The sequence below is a fragment of the Cuculus canorus genome, chromosome 6, assembly GCF_017976375.1.
Source record: "Cuculus canorus isolate bCucCan1 chromosome 6, bCucCan1.pri, whole genome shotgun sequence".
In the NCBI taxonomy this organism is placed as follows: Eukaryota; Metazoa; Chordata; class Aves; order Cuculiformes; family Cuculidae; genus Cuculus; species Cuculus canorus.
In genome coordinates, this window is record NC_071406.1 from 40,189,794 (window position 1) to 40,209,408 (window position 19,615).

General features: G+C 47.0%; 1 protein-coding gene across 18 annotated transcripts in view; it reads right to left on the reverse strand.

Annotated features, from left to right (window-relative positions):
• Positions 1–19,615, reverse strand: part of LRRFIP1 (LRR binding FLII interacting protein 1) — a 132,924-nt gene that overhangs the window by 56,173 nt on the left and 57,136 nt on the right. For 13 of the 18 annotated variants that reach the window (XR_008450499.1, XR_008450497.1, XR_008450489.1 and 10 more), the window contains exons 2-6: positions 14,425–14,511; positions 7,175–7,192; positions 3,145–3,192; positions 1,045–1,089; positions 494–544 (exon numbers count right to left, since the gene is read on the reverse strand). Coding sequence is in view for 2 of the 18 variants with exons in the window: in XM_054070439.1 (XP_053926414.1) it covers positions 494–544; positions 1,045–1,089; positions 3,145–3,192; positions 7,175–7,192; positions 14,425–14,511 (249 nt within the window). In the remaining 16 variants the exon portion in view is untranslated. The remainder of the gene's footprint in view (positions 1–493; positions 545–1,044; positions 1,090–3,144; positions 3,193–7,174; positions 7,193–14,424; positions 14,512–19,615) is intronic. The other 5 variants (XR_008450504.1, XR_008450503.1, XR_008450502.1 and 2 more) reach the window with 1 other exon arrangement.

Consider the following 19,615-nt stretch of genomic DNA (forward strand, 5'->3'; position numbering starts at 1 on the left):
CAGTTTTGAGGTGAGCGTTCACCTGCAATTCCAATGCGCTCATGACCTCTTTCCACTGATAATGTGCTTTTGGTTTCCTGAGTTGATAAATATTGGTCGTATTCTTCATCCTCCCAGATTCTCAGTGTCAATAAGGAAACAGTGGAGATCATAAGGTGCGTACAAGAAATAGGGGCACATAACAGCGTTTTGGCGCAGAACCTCCTGCAACATTAACAGGGAATAGCATATACCAGACAGGTTTCTACGTAGTCGTGTGCTCCGCTGGGGCTCGTGCACAACGCATACAAATCTCACAGCTCCCCTGGCTGAAAGAATTATTCCCCTGCACGTACTCGCGGGGAAAAAAACCCAACCCATATGCCTTGAACATGGAACACGGCAAGATGTTGGAAGGGTGATATGGTCAGAGTGCTATAAGCAGGCTGGTGGCACTGGGGGACAGTGGCACTGGTACACACGCATGCACACTTAAATTGTACAAGGTACCCACCCTCAGGCTTCCACGGCTACCCACTGACATGCGCTCGTCTTCATCCGAAGCCTAGCAAAAGAAAGTATAAAGACAAGAAAACAATGAAAAGAACACAAGTCACAGGCAGCGAGGCAAATGCAGATGGTTTTGATGGAACAGAAGAAGGGGGAAAAAAAGACTTACAGAATGAACATCGCACATTATACTGGGAGCAGGAAGTACATGAAATCATGCCCTGCTCAAGAAACACCACCAAGCATTTAGCTATGGGATGAATGACAGCCTCGCTCAGTGTTCCCCGCTCTACGCTCCTGGCCCACAGTCTGAATTAATGCCCATTAAGGCTTCAAGTGAGTGATTTCTCCACTTTCCACCTCCTGTCCCCCTTATTTGCCAAAGCTCCCAGCGTGACAGGGGAGAGAGCAGAGAAGCCAGGATGTGGCTTTGAGGTTTTCACTCAGCTGGAAGCTGGTTTTGGTTTTTCTTTTAAAAAGGAACTGCCTTATAAGCATCCATTTCCTTCATTTCAAATGTCTACCTATAGAGAAAAAGAAAAAGCAGATACTAACCGAGGCGTTTCTTCGGGCTCTACGGGAATAACGCTCACTGTCTTCCTACCAAGGCAGCAGAGAAAAACAAAGAGTGAAGTGGTGAAAGGACAGACAGACCAACAGAGCGCTTTCAGACAGACACAGCGGAAATTCTTCATGCTGAGGGTGGTGAGGCCCTGGCCCAGGTTGCCCAGAGAAGCTGTGGCTGCCCCATCCCTGGAGGTCTGCAAGGTCAGGTTGGATGGGGCTTGGAGCAACCTGATCCAGTGGGAGGTGTCCCTGCCCATGGCAGGGCTTTGGAACTGGATGGCCTTTGAGGACCCTCCCAACACAAACCATTCTGTGATCCCATGAACTCCGGTATTGTCCAGGAGTCCGTAAGGTTAAACAAAACAACAGACGATGACACCTCGTCAAGTCAGAAAAGCCCTTTTCACCTCACCTGTGACCCCAACTTTCTTCCCCTCAGTTTTATTCTCCTACACACTTCTATTAATTCAACAGAAAATCGTACACAATGACATCTTAATTGCCATCTCAAAAAGCATCTGAAGTGCCCCTCGGAATAAGTTCCTTCCAGGGCTTTTGTACTCAAGCTTTCCACTCCACAGTCCTTCAAAACTAAAATCAAACCTTTTCTATTTGAAACAACGGAGTAGGGCAAGGGTCTCTCTCTCATGGGCAGCTCCAAGGGGTGCAGCCCGGCCCCCTCCTAAGCAGGGGAATTAGTGCTAAGGTGGAGCTAAGCTCACCAAGCAAGGATTGGGAGAGACTTAATGGCTTATCCATGAGACTGGAGCACCTTGGGTGAGTGGCTGGTCCAGATGGCAGCAGACTTGTGAGAAGGCACAGAGCAAATCAGCATTTATGCCCGTTAATTATCAAGGGTCAAGGCAGTCAGGGAGTTCATAGAATCATGGAATGGTTTGGGTCAGAAGGGACCTCAAAGCCCATCCAGTTCCAACCCCTCTGCCATGGGCAGGGACATCTCCTACAGGATCAGGTTGCTCCAAGCCTCATCCAGGCTGGCCTTGAACACCTCCAAGGAGGGTGTGTTCACAGCTTCCCTGGGCGACTTGGGCCAGTCTCTTCCACAACAGAAGTCAGCCGTTCATTTTTGCCTTCTCCAGCGTGTACTACTGAGTTTGTAGGGCCACAAACAACAGTTTTCATCTGGCATCACTGGTAAGTTTAGGAAACCACTTATGTCTGAAAGCAAACAGAAGCCAATGTCTTCCAGCCCTTTAGCAAGTTCTTCACCTTGCGTTACGAGTGTTAAAACAGCCAGATGTTGCTAATGGCTAAGTCCATATCTGGTGTCAACTTCCCTGGATTAACTAACAATAAAATCCAGGATCTTGCACTAGTGGAAAAAGCGAGCACTGCCAACGTAGCAGCAATAATGGGTCCAAATGGTGTCCCTGGGCTGGCAAGTACAAAGGGAACTGAAGAAGCAGGGACAAAACTTTCCCAAAATTTAACTTAAGTCAGACCTGAAAAGACTCAACTCATGTTACATCCACAAGAAGTAACATGAGTTGGGGAGGGACCTTTTACAAGGGCCTGGAGTGATAGAACGAGAGGGAATGGGTTTAAATTGGAAGGCGGAAGATTTAGATTAGACATCAGGAAGAAATTCTTCCCTGTGAGGGTGGTGAGGCCCTGGCCCAAGCTGTCCAGAGAAGTCATGGCTGCCCCACCCCTGGAGATGTTCAAGGCCAGGTTGGATGGGGCTTGGAGCAGCCTGAGCCAGTGGGAGGTGTCCCTGCCCACAGCAGGGGGTGGGACGGGATGGGCTTTGAGGTCCCTCCCAAACCATTCTATGATTCCTTGTACCATCATTGGCTGTCTCAGGGCTGACTGCTAAGCTAATCCTCAAGCAACAGGGTGAACACAGAGGTCTGTAAAAAGTGATGGCTCCAAGCAAACCCATGCCAGGATTAAGGTGATGATAAGCCACATTTCAGGTAGCGATGCAGGCTGCAAGAATCCTCCTATTAAGAGTGGAACTCACGTTTCCAAAACATGAAAATACCTACTTGGTGGGATTTCAAACTCTATGAACCATACAAAGCTTCAACATGTAAAAGTTGTTTAGTTACGTAGATCAAAGCCTACCATCCATTGCTCGATGTCTCCCCACTTAGTATCCAGACCATAATATTTCTACAGACAGAAAAGGGAAAAAATAGAATTTAGGTGAGAAAGGCACACACAGAACATTCTAGACATGCACTGCCAGGCTTGGCCGAGCCACACAGCTCCGCACATCCCAACACACCAGGGAAAAGCCGTGCCGAGCACCCGCAGAGCCCGTGGCACCGCGTGCCCAGGAGAAGCCACCCAGCAAGGGGAAGGGACAGAGCTTGGGCACTCAACAGCTGCTTCTTTCTCCGCAGGGCAAAGCCCCCCAGTGCCAGGGGGACGGGAGCAAGGAGCATAATGAGTCTTGAATTCCTGACCCAGTTAAGTCAAGACTCATTACAAGGAATCGAAAGGCAGAACACTTTCAAGATGAAAAGTCTGTCAAATCACGTTTACTGTAGAGATTTGTCAAACCGGGAAGGCAAGTGGAATACAATACAAGTGATCTCCACGCATGCCTTATTCCAAACTCCCCAGCGCAGAGGGCTTTTTGCCTACACTTCAACCATGTTGACAGTGGTGGTACCGCCAGCGAGGATGGAAGAGGAACCTCTGGGACACGTGGCAGCATAGCAGGGAAGGTGGGAAAGCTCTTGGCATTTCAATGCCATGCCTGTTCTCAACAGATTGTCTCTCCTGAACCAGTTTTCAGTTTGTATTTTTTGCTGAACACTGGGAACTCCCCTGAACTGAACTCTCATTCCCACCAGCCAGCAAACTGTTTAGAGAACAGTAAGTTGCGCGGGACTTGCCTTCCCTCCTCAAACCTGCATTTTGAATGAAGTTTGCATTTATAATGGTGACCACAACGTTCCTGTGTGAAGGAAATAAATCACCGTCCTTAAAGCACAGCAAACGGCAAATGGAGAATCTGCTCAAGGCAGCACGGTATGTAATTCAGAACCACTTAGGTGATGTGCTTTGAGGTTTGTGAATTTGTGGAAAAATCAGGCCTGTACTTGCCAGCTTTCTTAGAAGCTTGAGGAGGCAGGAATATCAGCAGCCAGACCTTAGGTAGCGACCAAAAAGATGAGAGTCCTGCTCTGTGTTACACTCTGCATTCAGCACTCACTCCATGGTATTAATGCCATTTTACTTACGCCTCATTCACTGTTTATTAATAAATTAGAACCGCTGTGCATTCTTTGATGCTGGATTGGTTTGTTCCCACTTCTTCCTCATTAAACAACAAAATTATTTGTAGGTGAAGATCATCTTAATTTCCATTTTAAAAGCTCTGGAGAGAAAAAAAGGCCAGGTTGGATGGGGCCTTGAGCAGCCTGATCTAGCGGGAGGTGTCCCTGCCCGTGGCAGAGGTAACCGGAGCGGCTTTAAGGTCCCTTCCAACTCAAACCATTCTATGATTTTGTTACAAAGAAGAACAGGCAGCAAAGTGCTCAATTACACATCTCGGAAAGCCCAAATTGCACGAGTACCTCTAAATGCTGTCAGGTTTGGGGTCGAACTGGGAAAAGGCAAGAGCTCACAGGGATCCATGAGGAAAAATATTAGAAACCAGGGGTTTAGGCCAGTAATTTGAAAACAGGAAATAAATTCACTGCACTGCAGATTTAAATAGTATGCAAATATCTCTCTTGAACAAGGAAAAGAGACAACAGTTCAGCAAGCTCTTAAACTGCATCCCTGTGAGAATAGGGAAGTATTCCCCTCTGCTTTCCCTGCCGAACAGCTCAGCGTGTGCTCACTCACATCCCATAACCCCAGGCAAAGCCTAGCCAAATGGGACCCAAGGGAAACACCTCTTCGACTGCACGATGTGCAGCAGGATTTCTTCAAGCCCTACACTTCTCCTCACGAGTGCTCAGACCAGTTACTAAGACGTACAACAGCCCGTCATAAAATGAAGTTTTAGGGACATCACACCCTGACAACGTCCCCCAAACATCAGATGCTCTCCAGCTGGTCAGGACTGTACAAGATCAAAACCTACAGATTACACGCTTTGTAGCAAACCAGGTCAGGCAAAGCCTTATTAGAGGCTTTCCACAGCCCCCAAGAGATGTGGATTGCTTTCTAACACTAGAAATCAATTCAGAAAAACACTGTAAAAAAGGACAACCCTTTGTCATTCACAGGAAGGCTCCCACCCCTGGAGATGTTCAAGGCCAGGTTGGATGGGGCTTGGAGCAACCTGATCCAGTGGGAGGTGTCCCTGACCATGGCACGGGGGTGGAACTGGATGGGCTTTGAGGTCCCTTCCAACCCAAACCAGTCTGCGATTCTATAAACACGCTAATAATTCCCGTAAGCTCTGCTGCTTCCTTTCCCTGCTCTCTCACCTCCTTCATTTCTGACAGAGGCTTCTAAATTCACTTTTGGAAAGGGGAGCTAAAGAGACACCCCTTGAAAGATTTGCAATGTCAGAAGTTAGATTCCACATGCAGTCTTTTCCTCCACTATTTAAAATTATACTGCTACGTGCTTAACATCCCCAAAAGAATTCCTTCTCCATGCCGACTCTTCTCTTCTGCCCCGTTTGAATGGCTGTGTGGGTTAAAGGAAGGAGTGGCGTTAATCCATTCATTTGTTTTTCAGTTAGAGGCCTTTGCCAGACTCCAGTGCCCTCCTACCCTGAAAACTGATATTATGATTAAATAATTAATGACGTTAATACCATTGAGAGAGAACTTCAGATCAGATTTGCTCCCTAAGTGACAGGGAAACTGCTAGACTTGCAAACTGGCTGCGGGATTCTGTGAGGTTAACCCACTTATCTCCTCATCCGTGGCAGCACACCAACAGTCAATAACCTCCTTGTCTCCAGGGAGGCTGCAGATGTACCAGAAGATTAAATTAGTTCCTATACAGGAGATTGATAACGAGCCTGTTGATCCAGGGGGTTGGAAGTGGGTAATCTTTAAGGTCCCTTCCAATCGAAACCAGTCTATGATTCTATGTTAATTTGAGTCACTCAGAACATAGTCAGCCCCATAAATGAAAACAGGAGTAAGATGTATTTGTTTTCAAAGTGCTGGGGTCAGGATTCAACACCGGAGCAACTGATTTGAGTAACTGTCCTCACGTCCACACGCGCTGCAAGAGGGAAAGAGCATCTCCAAGGAGCACACGCGCTGCTGGGTCAAGCGAGTGGAACATGCTGTTAGGGCTGCGCCAGTGCTCGAACCAAACAAACCGGCTGTGGCTTTAGAACACGGTGATCATTCCACAATATCTCAGGATTAAAAAAAAAAACAAGAGATATTCAATAAGGTAGAAAAAGACAGGCTTAAAGAAACACATGCTTCCTGCCTCCCTGCAAGATCTCTTTGGAGCTGTAGGTACTGCACAGTTCACATGCTGGAAAAGCCCCCGACAGCCACACACGGCAAGGGAACGAATCCCCAAAGCCCTGCATGACGCAGTGAGTGACCTCGGTTACATTAGCATTATCTTTGCCATCGCTTGGAACTACGAGGAGGAAACTGGGAGGAGGGAAGAGATCATGACTTTAAACTGTGGTGAGTGGGAATTAAACAATATCAAAGCATTAACAATGCTTAGGTCACACTGCAAGAAAGACCGTGGGGTTTATTTACCAAGAGATTATACATTCAAACACAGTGTTCCTGATTTCCTTCAGTGTCTTTCTGCAAACAGAGGCACCTGAATGGGTGCCCAGCCTGAAATATTTGCAGGGATACTCTTGGCCTTCCACCCACCCACGTCTGCGTGGAGCTGGGTGACACACAGGGCCACCACTCTGCTATGATGGCCCATTTGCAAACCTCTCTTCTGCTCATGGCTTCTTCCATACCAAACACTGTAGGAAAGATGACATCAAGTGCCCAACCAGACATATTTTACGCAGGTCATCTTCCCCCACTTCCCTTTATCATCAAGACCATGGGAGGGAAGGAATAGCATGGGAATACCAAGCCCGCCGTGCATCTTCTGTCCTTGAGAGGGTGTTCTGAAACAATAGCAAGGCTCACAATGTGGGAACACACGCATGCAAACAAGAAGGAAAGAGAGCAAGCCCTACCTTCTGAACCTGGTAGATCTAGAGAAAAGGGGAAGGAAAAAACAAGGAAACAAAAGCTAGTGTGAATGAATGAATTGCAAGGCAACGTTCCATAGCTCATCCTAAAGGGAAAAAATTGTTTATACAGAATAGACAGCAAAACATGAATATAAAACAGTGCACATCGAGTAGAGAGAGGTAGAATGAAAGCAGAATTTACATTCCTGCCCTCCTCCATGCACCCAGCTAAAACACAGCATTTCTGGTTTCATACCCACTCAGCTCCCGAAGGCGCACGCAACATTTGCTCCCCAGGCTTTGCAAGGACCAGAGCCGAATCCAGCTGTGAGCGAGGACTTCTCGCTTTTCCAGGCTCCCTCCTTCAAAGTAACGGCTGCTCAAAAAGTCACGGAGGATGACAAGTCGTACATCTCCCACTCCAATAAAAGCAAACAGCATTTACTAAAGAGAATCGCCCTTCCGTAAGGACCAATGTTGTTCTTAACCACCTCGGCATAGCTACAGAGGTATCGCTGCTGTCCATCCTCTGCCTACGCACAGCACAATGTCAGCCCAGTAGCCCCTCTGCAAATTCCTCACACAGGTACTGCCGGCGCTGGCAGATGGATCTCTGCAGGTTGCTTCTGCAGTTCGTAATGTTTCCGGGGAGCCCCACATCATTTGCAGGCAGTGATCGCTGCTGACTCTACAAAGTTGTTCTTGAGCCGTTCGAATAATACACAAAAGCATTACAGCCTCTCTAATACACCTGAGCTTTGTGTAAGTGGAGAACTGCCCTTGACTGATCTGCTTTGTAAACCCACAGGAAAACAGCAAACGTGGGTTTTCTCACATTTCTCCTGGCATTTCTATAGCCAGAAGCCCTTCTTGTTCAAAACCCTTCTTGTTCAACTGGCTACACGAATCCAGAAGGAAACGGCCACTTCATCCTCCCCACTTCTCTGCTGAACACCTGGCTTGCTCTCTATCTGTAGGAAACACGTCACAGCTCGGATTTGAAAGCCCTCACCTGCCTTACTGCTTATGTTTCCAGATAAGCACCGATGCAGAACGAACACCACGAGCAGCCTCTGCTCGACAAACACATTCTAGGAGAACGGCAGGTTGCTCTGACTCCCATCCTTCAGCTGGTCAGCAGGCGGCAAGGTAGTCAGTCTCCCAAATGTTGGAATATTCAGTGGATGCCTGCCATCCATCGCTCTTCTGGGCCACCTCAGGTGAACCCCCATCCCAGCGCGGGGAAGCAAAGCATCCTTCTTTCAATGCCTTCTCCCGTGGCCTGATCAGGTTCTGCTTCATGATGGTAAAGGAGAACTGCAGAACCCGGCTGAATACCTCCGAGCTGTTAATTTCTATTCCTACAAGTGCAGCTGGGATAATGGGGACCGACATTTGAAGCTACACAACTCATCACCTCGCTTACCTGTTACTAAGAAAACCCTGAAGAGGAACATGAACCAAACTACTCCACACACAGACTCGGATCTCTTGCTTCTCCGTTGCACACGCAGACTGCCTTCCACCCATGCACAGAAGCCAAACACACCGGTTTAGACGTGCCAGTTACCTCGGACCTGTTTAAGCTTTAACCTTTCCCTGCCGTTGTTTCTCCCATGCTTCAAGCCAACACCATGCCAGCGTCATTTTCCAAAGGCCAGTGCTCCAGGACTGGCACAGCAGGTATTCCTGTGAAGCACAAAGCGTAACACACAAGAGGTCTTGTGTCCAGGACCCAGCTTGCCAACGGGTGAGATAACAACGTGGCCCTTGTTCCAGGCCAGGCACCATGGAGGAGGATGGAGGAGGGCTTGGGGACAAAGCCAAGTGCGTCATCCTAACAGTTCCAACTTTGTGTAAAACCTGGAATTTTTGGGTCATCCATCAGCTAACAGGCATTACATGAGCTCTGCTCCAAAGCGATGGATCTCTCATCAGTGTACTTCTTCTTAAGATTCCATGCTATGGAAACACCCAAACCCCTTTCAGCAATGATTCCTACTGCAGGAATGCCTCCTCCAGAGGGCTTAGCAGAGTCGACAGACATCTAGGCAGTCAAATGCCTTAAATCGCACTTTCCTGTAGTACAGGATCACAAAAAACATGGGTTTGTCCACAATATCAGCATCAGACTGCCCTTCTGGTTTCCTCATCACATAATATCTCCCACAAAATTTACATTTTTCCTAGAAGTAACTTCTGGACAGGACAGAACAAACCAGGGAAGCATGGTTAGATGGCAGCAGAAGGGAGAAATCCTTCAACATCATCCCCTTCCAAACTTTCCCGTGCATCCTCACACTGGCTGTACAAGAAAGATACAGATCAACCACCACAAACCTCCTTAATTTCTTCCCTATATATACAAACATCAAGTTTCATTGCCAGTCTCTCCCCTCCCATTCAAGCCAGCAAAATTCTGCATTTCTCCAGTTTGTCCTCCACCATCTGGGATTTTGAATGGCTTCAAACATTCCACAGCCGCGCACGGGATTCATTGACTCAGACGGGCACTGAATCCTAGTAAGGGAAGAAGGGGCCCAAGTCACAGTGAGCAGAGTGGGTGAGCAGAACAGGGGTGTTTGCATGTCTTCTGCCCACGTCAGCTTGGCTTCAGTACATTAAATTCACCACATGCTTAAGGAACTGACAGGGGAAAAAAAGAAACCCACCCCAGAAAGCACTGGCAACGTATTTTATTCCAAAGAAAAATGAATCCAAACGAGGAAAAGTGCGTTCAAATGGGTATGCTGATAAAGAATGGATTTACAAACTAGCAAAGGCGAGTTTTGAGCTGCGGCCTTTTAAGCGGGAGCTGAAAATGAAGCAAGGAGACGAGCACAATGCACTCGCCTTGAACTAAAAGTACAGGCTCATCTGCTGCGTGAACTGGCAAGCAAGAATCTTCTCCTGCAGATTAAGGAGTGGGAGGAGATCATTCTCTTTTCACTTCAGGCACCAGCATCAGCTTAGACTGCGGTCTCCAAGTGTCAGTCCTCCCAGAGACATTTAAAGCCTTGCCAACAGAACACACAGAAGGCACTCCTACACAAAGCGCTCTCGACAATTATCCCTAATGCCGCAGCTTTTATATGTCTTGAAACATTACTGTTAAGTATTTCTTGGATAAAAAGCTTTAATATATCTTATGCCAAGTTTCTAAGACAAATAAAATACTCTTCTCTCCAATCTACCCAGTAGCACCATGAGGATTAACTATTTCTTACTCAGAAAAACTGGGCTGGCAACTTTTGACTTGCTCTTCTACATGAATTAAAGATAAATACTAAAAGCACACAAGCATTTGTCTCGGTACCAAACACGGCTCTGCAGTTTGAGCCAGACAGACTGGCTTTCGACCCTGCAACTCTCAAACATTTACAGACCAAGGCAGCGCGGTAAAAAACACAAAGCTTATCCCTGCTCTGAGTCCCACCAGCTGGGTGGGTTCTAGTGGTGCAGGAAGGAGCAAGGGAGCAACATCATCTGTTGACCATCGCCCTTTCGGCTTGGAACACGCAGTGGCAGTGCCTCACACTGGAGCTCTCCTGTACTGGCTTACTGCGCACAGGAGCATATCACAAAGCCGACCACGACCTCCAGATTCATTATTTACATCTGTGGTGGGTAACAACAACAGAGCAGCACAGAATAAGAAGCCAGAAACTTTCAAGCTGTTACATTTATCAGACTCGAGCCTTTCTCAGTGCCTCAAGTCCAGGAACCCCTTCTCCACTAAACATATAAATATACACACCTATAGATGATTCAAGACCGACCACTTCCCTTGTCTTCATAACTCAGCATACACAACACCATGATTCTTGGGTTGATTTTCTTTCTTCAGTTCAGAAAACACTCTCCATTGAGCCAGACGTCTTTCCTCCTAAACTTGTAGTCATGCTCCCTCCTTACCTTCCTCTCCTTGGGAAAGAAAATCACTACGCCCCCAACCTTGGCACACTTATCCTTCTTTCTGCTGCCTGGCATGAGATGAGATGACACCGCCTCTGGAACACACCTGCAATCCTGCCCCACCGCAGCGAACAGCAGCCTACCGCAGCCGCTTTCCCACATCTCACACCACAAATCAGTGTTTTCTTCCAAAAGCCCATCTATTTCTGCATGTAATTTTTCCAGCTACTGTCCTACGACAGCAGTACGTTGCTTCATGTGAAGGTTCCAGAGGAATTCTTAGCCACCGTATAACTCTCCCCAGGTTCCCCACAGCTACTTCTGCGTGAGGCGAACAGCATCATCCAAAGTGTGCTCACCATCACCCAAAGCCAAGCTGCCTGTCCCAACCCCCTCATCGTATGCTCCTTCTGAAAGGCAAGCAGCTTATTAATAACATGGCTGATCATTAAGACCGTTTTAGATTTCCAAAAGAACAGACTATGCAGCAAATTCTGCTGTCGATTATGCGTTTCACATGAAATAACTCCTGCCAAAAGAAGAGCTCGGGATGATACCGCGGTCTTCACCATTTTCCAATGAGCTTTACTACTCAGTTGTGACTCAGCCTTCGTGCGCCCTTCGCATATGGCTTCACACAGGGCGTTCTAAGAGCTTTCTAATAAAGCTGCTGTTCGCTCATTCACAAAAGGACAAAAAGTCTCAGCTACCTGGTATCTCAGCCTTTGCATCGACATTTCTTTTATAATGACATATTCGTAGACTTACGATGAAAAAAATCACCCCATTACCTTAAAGTGAGGAAAGTGAAGCACAAAATTAAGAAACATCATTAACATTAGACAGTGGGCAGGAGAAGAGTTGATTTCCAGTCCAAACCCAAATCAGTCGAACACCCTACTTCACTGCCAGCGAGAGTTATGCTGCCGTGTTTATAGCTTGCAATTGTAACATCTGGAAACTTTAAACCCAGACCAACGATAACAACATATTCTCAAGCAATCCATGCTCCACAAGAAGCCTGCCAGGGCATGTACAAAGGAACAAGTATATACACATGCAATAAATGTATTTATTGCTTTTTAACTCCTGTAACTGGCTCTAAAGAGCCTTCTGAAGTAGTGAAGCAATTGCTTTAAGTTCTGATCATTCCACATGGCAGTAGTGAGAATGTGCAATGTATTCTTCTGAAAAGTTCGCGAAGGGAAATGAACACAGCAGACGACAAACACAGACACCGGTACCACAGTATGTTCTCCTCCAAAGAAGCGGTCATTGCCAAATCTCTTCCATCGATGACTGCCTGGGATTTTCTGTATTGGTGTTTTCTCTTACTGTATCTTTTTACCGTACTTTTGGCAATGAAAACTTTCCTGCAGCCATCCTTGCTGGCTCTGCCTTGTACTCGGGGGCTGAGATTGAGGGATGTGAGGAAAATTATGGAATATCTTTGCTTGCAAAATATGAAACAAATGTGCAGTCACCTTAGCTAACGTATGCCAGCAAATTACAAAACTGACTGCAGTGAATACCTGGCACAGCTTTCACTGGGTTTGGTATTTCAGAGCGACAACCTGTACCATTCAATTTCTCTCTAGACAAAGACATTCTCGGATCACCAGCTCTTCAGTTCTTAACCACAGGAGCACGCACGCCAGCTTTGGTTTTCATGCCAAAACTCCTATTTACGAGGACACCCTTTGCAGCATCAGCATTGCATCTTCAAGGGGGTCATCAGCTCCATTGAAGGTAGCTGCAAATTAGACAGTAACACCACTGTCAGGTGCCACGACACCCATATTTAGTTTGCTGCCCCAACAAACCACCTTGTGTTTGTTTACCACCGACCTTCCAAAGGCTGCTCAGCAAGTCCCATTGCTCCAGCTGGAGGCAGAGCAGAAGGTCAGCAGTAATGATGCCTATCTCCAATCCAAGCTTTCCGACTGTGGTCCAGGCTGCAAAAAATATCCTTCAAGCAGCAGCAACTGTAGCAAAAAGAGGCCCTTCTCTTCCACAAGCAACGTACTCGCAGCTCTCCTGCTGTGACTGCAGGTACATCTAACCCTACTGCAGCTACAGGGTGCTCAGGCACATCCAAACGTGCCTCAACGAGACAAGACGCTCTAGCACGAAGCTTAGCACAAAGCTGAGCACGAGCAAACTGCCCAAGTGTTTCTATTCCAGGCCGAATACTGCAGGCTGCACTGACCCAAGTCTGCTGTGACATCCCGATTCGCTGTTTGAAAGCTAAACTGAATCCTTCTCTGCACCCCTAAAGCACAGATGTACATTTATTCTCACTACTTATACTCCTCCAAACCTTTTACTTACTCCCTTTCCTTCCAAATGTATTTGAGAACATTACGATTGCTGCTGGCCCTGTTGTTTCTACTGTGCTATTCCATTAAATGGACCAACACACAAAAGTTTTAAGCCCTTCTGGTTCAGCCTGCTGCTACCACTGCATGTTTGCAGCCCCACTCTATTATAGCAGCTCCGGTTTAGCTTCTGGAGCTCCAAAACAGCATGTTTGCAGCCCCACTCTATTATAGCAGCTCCGGTTTAGCTTCTGGAGCTCCAAAACAGCATGTTTGCAGCCCCACTCTATTATAGCAGCTCCGGTTTAGCTTCTGGAGCTCCAAAACAAACACTACTCTCAGTTTCCTGGAGTGAAGAGACATTTAGAGCAGCTCCTGCTTGTCAAACAGCAGGGGCAGAACAAGCCTTTCGGGTTTTATGATCTATCTCATGCTGGAAGCCCACCATCTGACACACGCTGAACTGCAGGGGCAAAGTATCTCTGCTGATGCTATCAAACAATGAGCTCTTCCAGAATTTAAGAGAGACTACCCCAGGCATTTAATGCCAACACTCCAGAGAAGGTAATGCTTTGCCAAGTTCACTACTTCAGCCAGCAGCAACCACTCTTTTTACCAAACAGGAAGACCACAACGCCAGCATCACAGCAACAAAAAGAAATACCTTTCAAGCAGAGTTAACAAGGGCAAAGAGTCCTCCATATTCATTAGATTGCTAATGAAGTGATAAGAATCCAACACCCCTCAGTGCACATGCAAACAAGCTGCCTACTTCAAAGGTTAATATTAAACAATTATTACTAACCAACCACCAGTTTTCTGTGAATAATTCTATGGGCTTCCCCAAAATAAAATTCTTGCCACAACCTGTATTTTTTCCAGGCAATTCTTGCGACCCTCTGATCAACGTTAGTTCCACATAGATTATTAATATCTCAACAAAATACAGATAAACCCTTTCTTCCAGGATATCGGGTTATATTCAGGATGACCAAACACCCCCCAAAACCTTGCTCGTACCTCTTTCTGCTGCCGCTCCAGCTCCTTCATGCGGATCTCCCGTGCCTCTGCCCGTGCCGCTCGCTTTGCTGCCAGTCTTGCTTCAGCCTGCGAACGGGAACACAGCAATGAAATAAAGGCTGGACACTCCAAGGTGAAACACACTGGTTAAGCAGGGCATGAAATAAGGAGACCAGGCTCGGCAAGACGGTAAACACACCTGTAGGAGTTAATTCCCTATTGCAAGGAATGGCCCTGCCTCCTGTAACTTGTTATGCTCCATGGGCAGGTACTACACCCTTGTGTAGGCACTACCGTCAGCGAGCAGCTGCGTTTAAGTGTGCTCTGTGTTTCCCTAATTACTGTTTGTGCGGATAGAGAGGAAACAATGAGATTTAGTTAAGAAAGACAGGTTTTGCTTCCCCCTCAACCCTGCAGTGTGGATTATTTTTTATTGATGAATTAATTTGACCAACAGCAAACACACTCTGTGCCCTTTTCCTGACTGCTGACATTGCGCTCACATATACCAGAACAGCGGTTGGGAAAACATTGCCATTCGGAATGACTACGCACAACTAAAGCTCGAGAGAGGGAGGCAAAGCAATAGGGAACCTGAGAAAAAGCACTGACTCAAGTCTCCAGGTGTCCATGTTCAAGTCCAAACCTCTCTGGAGTGGAAATTTGCCAAGAATGGGGCTCTCAGGAGATCTACAGTACTTCCTCGCTCTGGCCCATGTTCGAAGCGCTGGAACATGCTATGCACTAACATTAATGTTGATATTCTGCTTTCAGTCCCAGGCAAAACCAGTCTAAAAGAGGAAAATGCAAAATTCACTCAGGCTTGGTGCAGCACAACTCCATGATGAGGATGGTCAAGCCTTGGCCCAGAACGGCCAGAGAAGTGGTGGCTGCCCCATTCCTAGAGGTGTGCAAGTCCAGGTTGGATGGGGCTTGGAGCAACCTGATCCAGTGGAGGTGTCCCCGCCCATGGCAGGGGTTTGGAACTGGATGGGCTTTGAGGTCCCTTCCAAGCCAAACCATTCTATGATTCTGTGACCCTCACCAAAATCCAAAATATACAGTCGCTAGGCCAAAATCTAAGTTCACATCACCCACTTTCTATATACCCGCCACAAACAGCCTCAACCCCTCAATGCTGCGGTTGTTCAGTTGTTGACGGTCTCCTCTAGTTTACTGCTTCACCCCTGCATGTGAACGGGTAGGCAGGCAGATTCCTTTTGACAACTCTTGCAGCTCCCGGTGGCGCAAATACAGCCTATTTAAATGAACTGAGTTTCTAATTCTTGCAACCCAGGCAGCCTGAAAAAATCACTTGTAGCAACAGGAAAATCTTCTCAGAAGGTAAAAAAATGCCAGTGGTGGGAAAAAGGTTAGTTTTGCACGGAGCGTTGCTCTCTCTTCAGTTCATTGCATGAACGTCAAAGGAACTGGACAGGAACACCCAAGGTTCCATGCCTAGAGGAGATCTCGCAGCCCAAATGCTGTCCTCTCTCAGCACTGCACGGCACTGTTACCTATACAGCCAAATGATGGCAGGGTCCGGAGTGAAGCCGTGCGTCATTGCAGGCATCTTCAAGGGACTGTGGCTTCAACAGCACCGACCAATCTGAAGCAGTACATCCAAAAAAAACATATAGCTCTGCTGCTGGGCAAATACGAGACAGAATCCCTGCCAGGCATTTACCTGCAGTGGTTGAAATTGTTATTGACACTCACTGTACAAATGTGCTGTGAGCCACATCCTAAAAGTAAGAAACCACAGTACGGGAACAAGTCCAATATTGACTTGACGTGATGCATTTCTGTTTATGTGACACTAAACTCCAATACCTCGGGAAGCGCTGCTGTGGGTCTGTTTCTCTGTCAGTACTGCTGTAAATAAAGGACGGTGTCAGAGACCGGGACTGCTCCGGGCTATCCATCACGAGAGGCTGCCAGACGATCGACACGATACCACGTAACCCCTGCCGCCTTTTGTCAGCTGCCATTCACAGAATCACAGAATGGTTTGAGTTGGAAAAGACCTTTAAGATCATCGAGTCCAACCATCGATCCAGCCCTGCTAAGTCCACCACTAGACCATGTTCCCAAGTATGACATCTACCCATTTTTTAGACACCTCCAGGGATGAGGATTCAACCACCTCCCTGGGCAGCCTTTTCCAATGCTTGACAACTCTTTCAGTAAAGAAATTCCTCCTAATATCCAACCCTAAACCTCCAATGGTGCATCTTGAGGCCATTTCCCCTTGTCATGTCACTGGCTACCAGGGAGAAGAGACCAACCCTGGCCTTGCTACAACCTCCTTTCAGTGAGCTGTAGAGAACACAAGGGTGCACACACCCCAGGGAAAGAGAATTGTGCTTTAAGGGCTCCTGCTCATCAAGGATATTTTGGGGAGAGAGGGAACAGGAGATAGAGCTTCGAGCAACATCTTTGACTTCTCACGGCTTAAAGATGTTTTCCTTCAGTCTGACACACAAACTGTCATGTTGCCTTAAGAAACATCACAGAAATGAAAACAAACAAACTGAACAGTCATTTCTATAGACATTTCTACAGACATTTCTACAGACATTTGAAAATCGCACCTGATCTGAGTAAAGAATAACATCAGTGCAAACAATTAGCTCTATTTTTCCCATATGGACAACAAGGGAACTTAAAGTCTCCATAAACTAAACACACCAAAGCGTACAGAAATGTGTATTCTCCTAGCCCTGCTGCCAGAAAAAGACAGAGAAAAAAGACAGGCTACTTTAATGTTAAAATTATTGTAGCTATTTTCCTTCTGAATATAAATAGCCAGATGAGCTTTCATGTTAGAAAGGTCTCCAGGGAGACCTGAGAGCAGCTTCCAGTACAGAAAGGGGCTACAGGAAAGCTGGGGAGCCACTTGTTACAAGCGCCTGGAGTAACAGGACGAGGCCAGGATGGCTGTAAATTGGAAGGGGGAAGCTTTAGATTAGACATTAGGAAGAAATTCTTCACAATGAGGATGGTAAAGCCCTGGCCCAGGTTGCCCAGAGAAGCTGTGGCTGCTCCGTCCCTGGAGGTGTTCAAGGCCAGGTTGGATGGGGCTTGGAGCAACCTGATCCAGTGGGAGGTGTCCCTGCCCATGGCAGGGGGGTGGATCTGGATGGGCTTTAATATCCCTTCCAACCCAACCCATTTGATGATTCTATTATTTTAAAGCAACTCATTTTTATCACATCAAAAGAAAGAATTACAGGATTGTTCAGGCTGCAGGGGAGTTCGGGAGGTCTCCACTCCACCCTCCTGCTCAAAGTAGGGGCAGCACTCAATTCAGACCATGATCCTCAGGGTTTTGTCCAGCTGCAAACCTTCACAGTTGGTGGCTCCACAGCCTTTCCAGGCTTCTGCTTTGAAGTCTGACCATCCTCACATGGAATATTTTCCCCCTGCATCACATCAGAACCTGCTCTCTGTCAATTTAAAACCCTGTCTCATCCTCCTGCCTTGCATTCCCATGGAGAGCCTCGCTCCTGATGCTCCAAGTTCCTACCTTAATGCCTGCTATTCTACATCAAACACGGTAAGTAAACTGGCCGATAAACTTCTAAACACGCTCACAACGCATGCTATCCAGATGATTACGCAATCATTTTCATCATGGTTCCCAACAAAAACACCAGCTCATTTGCACCAGACAAAGGTGGTTTGTAAGAAACAAGCCATCCATCCCAAAAGGGTTGTCAAACCCACAGCAAAATGAGACTACGAGTGACAAGAAATACACACGGAGGACAAATTCTCAATGCAATGATCTGGTCAACGTGGTAAGTAATGGTCTCTGATGACATCAGTGATACAAACAGCGCTAAGATAATGATTAACCATGAACCAAACACATCCATCAAACACAATTTATTTCATTCGCTCACATGGGCTGGTTAAGAAAGACTGAACACGTCCTCACTCATCATCCACCTCCCTTCGGCACCTCAACAAGATAAGACCGTGAGAGTCCATGGGAGGGAAAGTAAGAGCTCCTAAACACCCGCAGTTCCCAGGAAAGTCCTCATCGGACAAAAGAGCACAGACAGCCCCCAGCTGCGCAAGTCCAATATTCTATGTTGGTACTTCCAAACCCCGTTCCTCTGAGGCTACACACCAACCTTTGAGGGAGTTCTCCAACCTTCGAAGAGTGTTCTCCAGCCTCTGCAAGGTGTTCTCCAGCCTCTGCAGGGTGTTCTCCAGCCCAGCAGAGATATATTATGCTGTAATCAGGTTGGTCATTAAATAACCAACACGCACCCCCCCCCATAAGCCTGTTTCTACCATGCTTTAATTTATAGTTACTTAACCCAAATGAATGCTTCTGATATTCTGTAGGTGGCATTGGTGAAACTTGGCATTGCTCATGAGCTCCGAGGAAGTAAATCCATCAGGGCAGGGATGCGTCCACACCTAACGCTTTGTATGATTTTATCAAAGGCAAACTGAAGTCAAGTAGCAACCCTAACATCCAGCGAATTCCACAGCAAGCGCGAGAGACAAACAGAGCCATTACAGACCGACTTGTGCAGAGGCACCGCTCACCTATGGAGAGGAGCAGCCACCCCTACAGCAAGCCGCACGGCACCGACATTCCAAACATGCCCTCCACTGTCACCTATAGCCTTTTAGACCAACGCACAGACTGTCAGATTCATGATGGACTTCCTCAAAAGCAGAAGAACCACTTGAACTCGTTAAAGTTCGTCAAACCACCCTCTTTGAACATCTTGGACTCTGTTTTCATGTTAATATTCTGTGCTATAAATACCTGGATATCTTGCACACCCTGCAACAACAACTTTAACTCCACGTTTCTCCCTCTGTGCTGACTAAACCGAAACAGGCTTTGCCTGGATGACTCTGGCCTTCATCCAGCTCAAGCACTTGCCACAGCCCAGACGTAAGTCACCTCCAAGGACAGCAGCAGACAGACACCGTACCCTGCAAGAGACAGAGCTGAGCATCACAGAATCACCCGTAAACTCCTACAGGCCTCTGAAATTCAGACTACAAAAGCTAGAATGACAGTCTCAAGGTTGTCAGCATAAATAACTATTCGACGGATTCGAGGTGAAAAAGAGAAATCACTAAGATTGAAGGAACTAAGCTTAAAATCACTTAAAATTCAGGAGTGACTCAGCGAGTAATACAGGCTTCAATCAAAAGT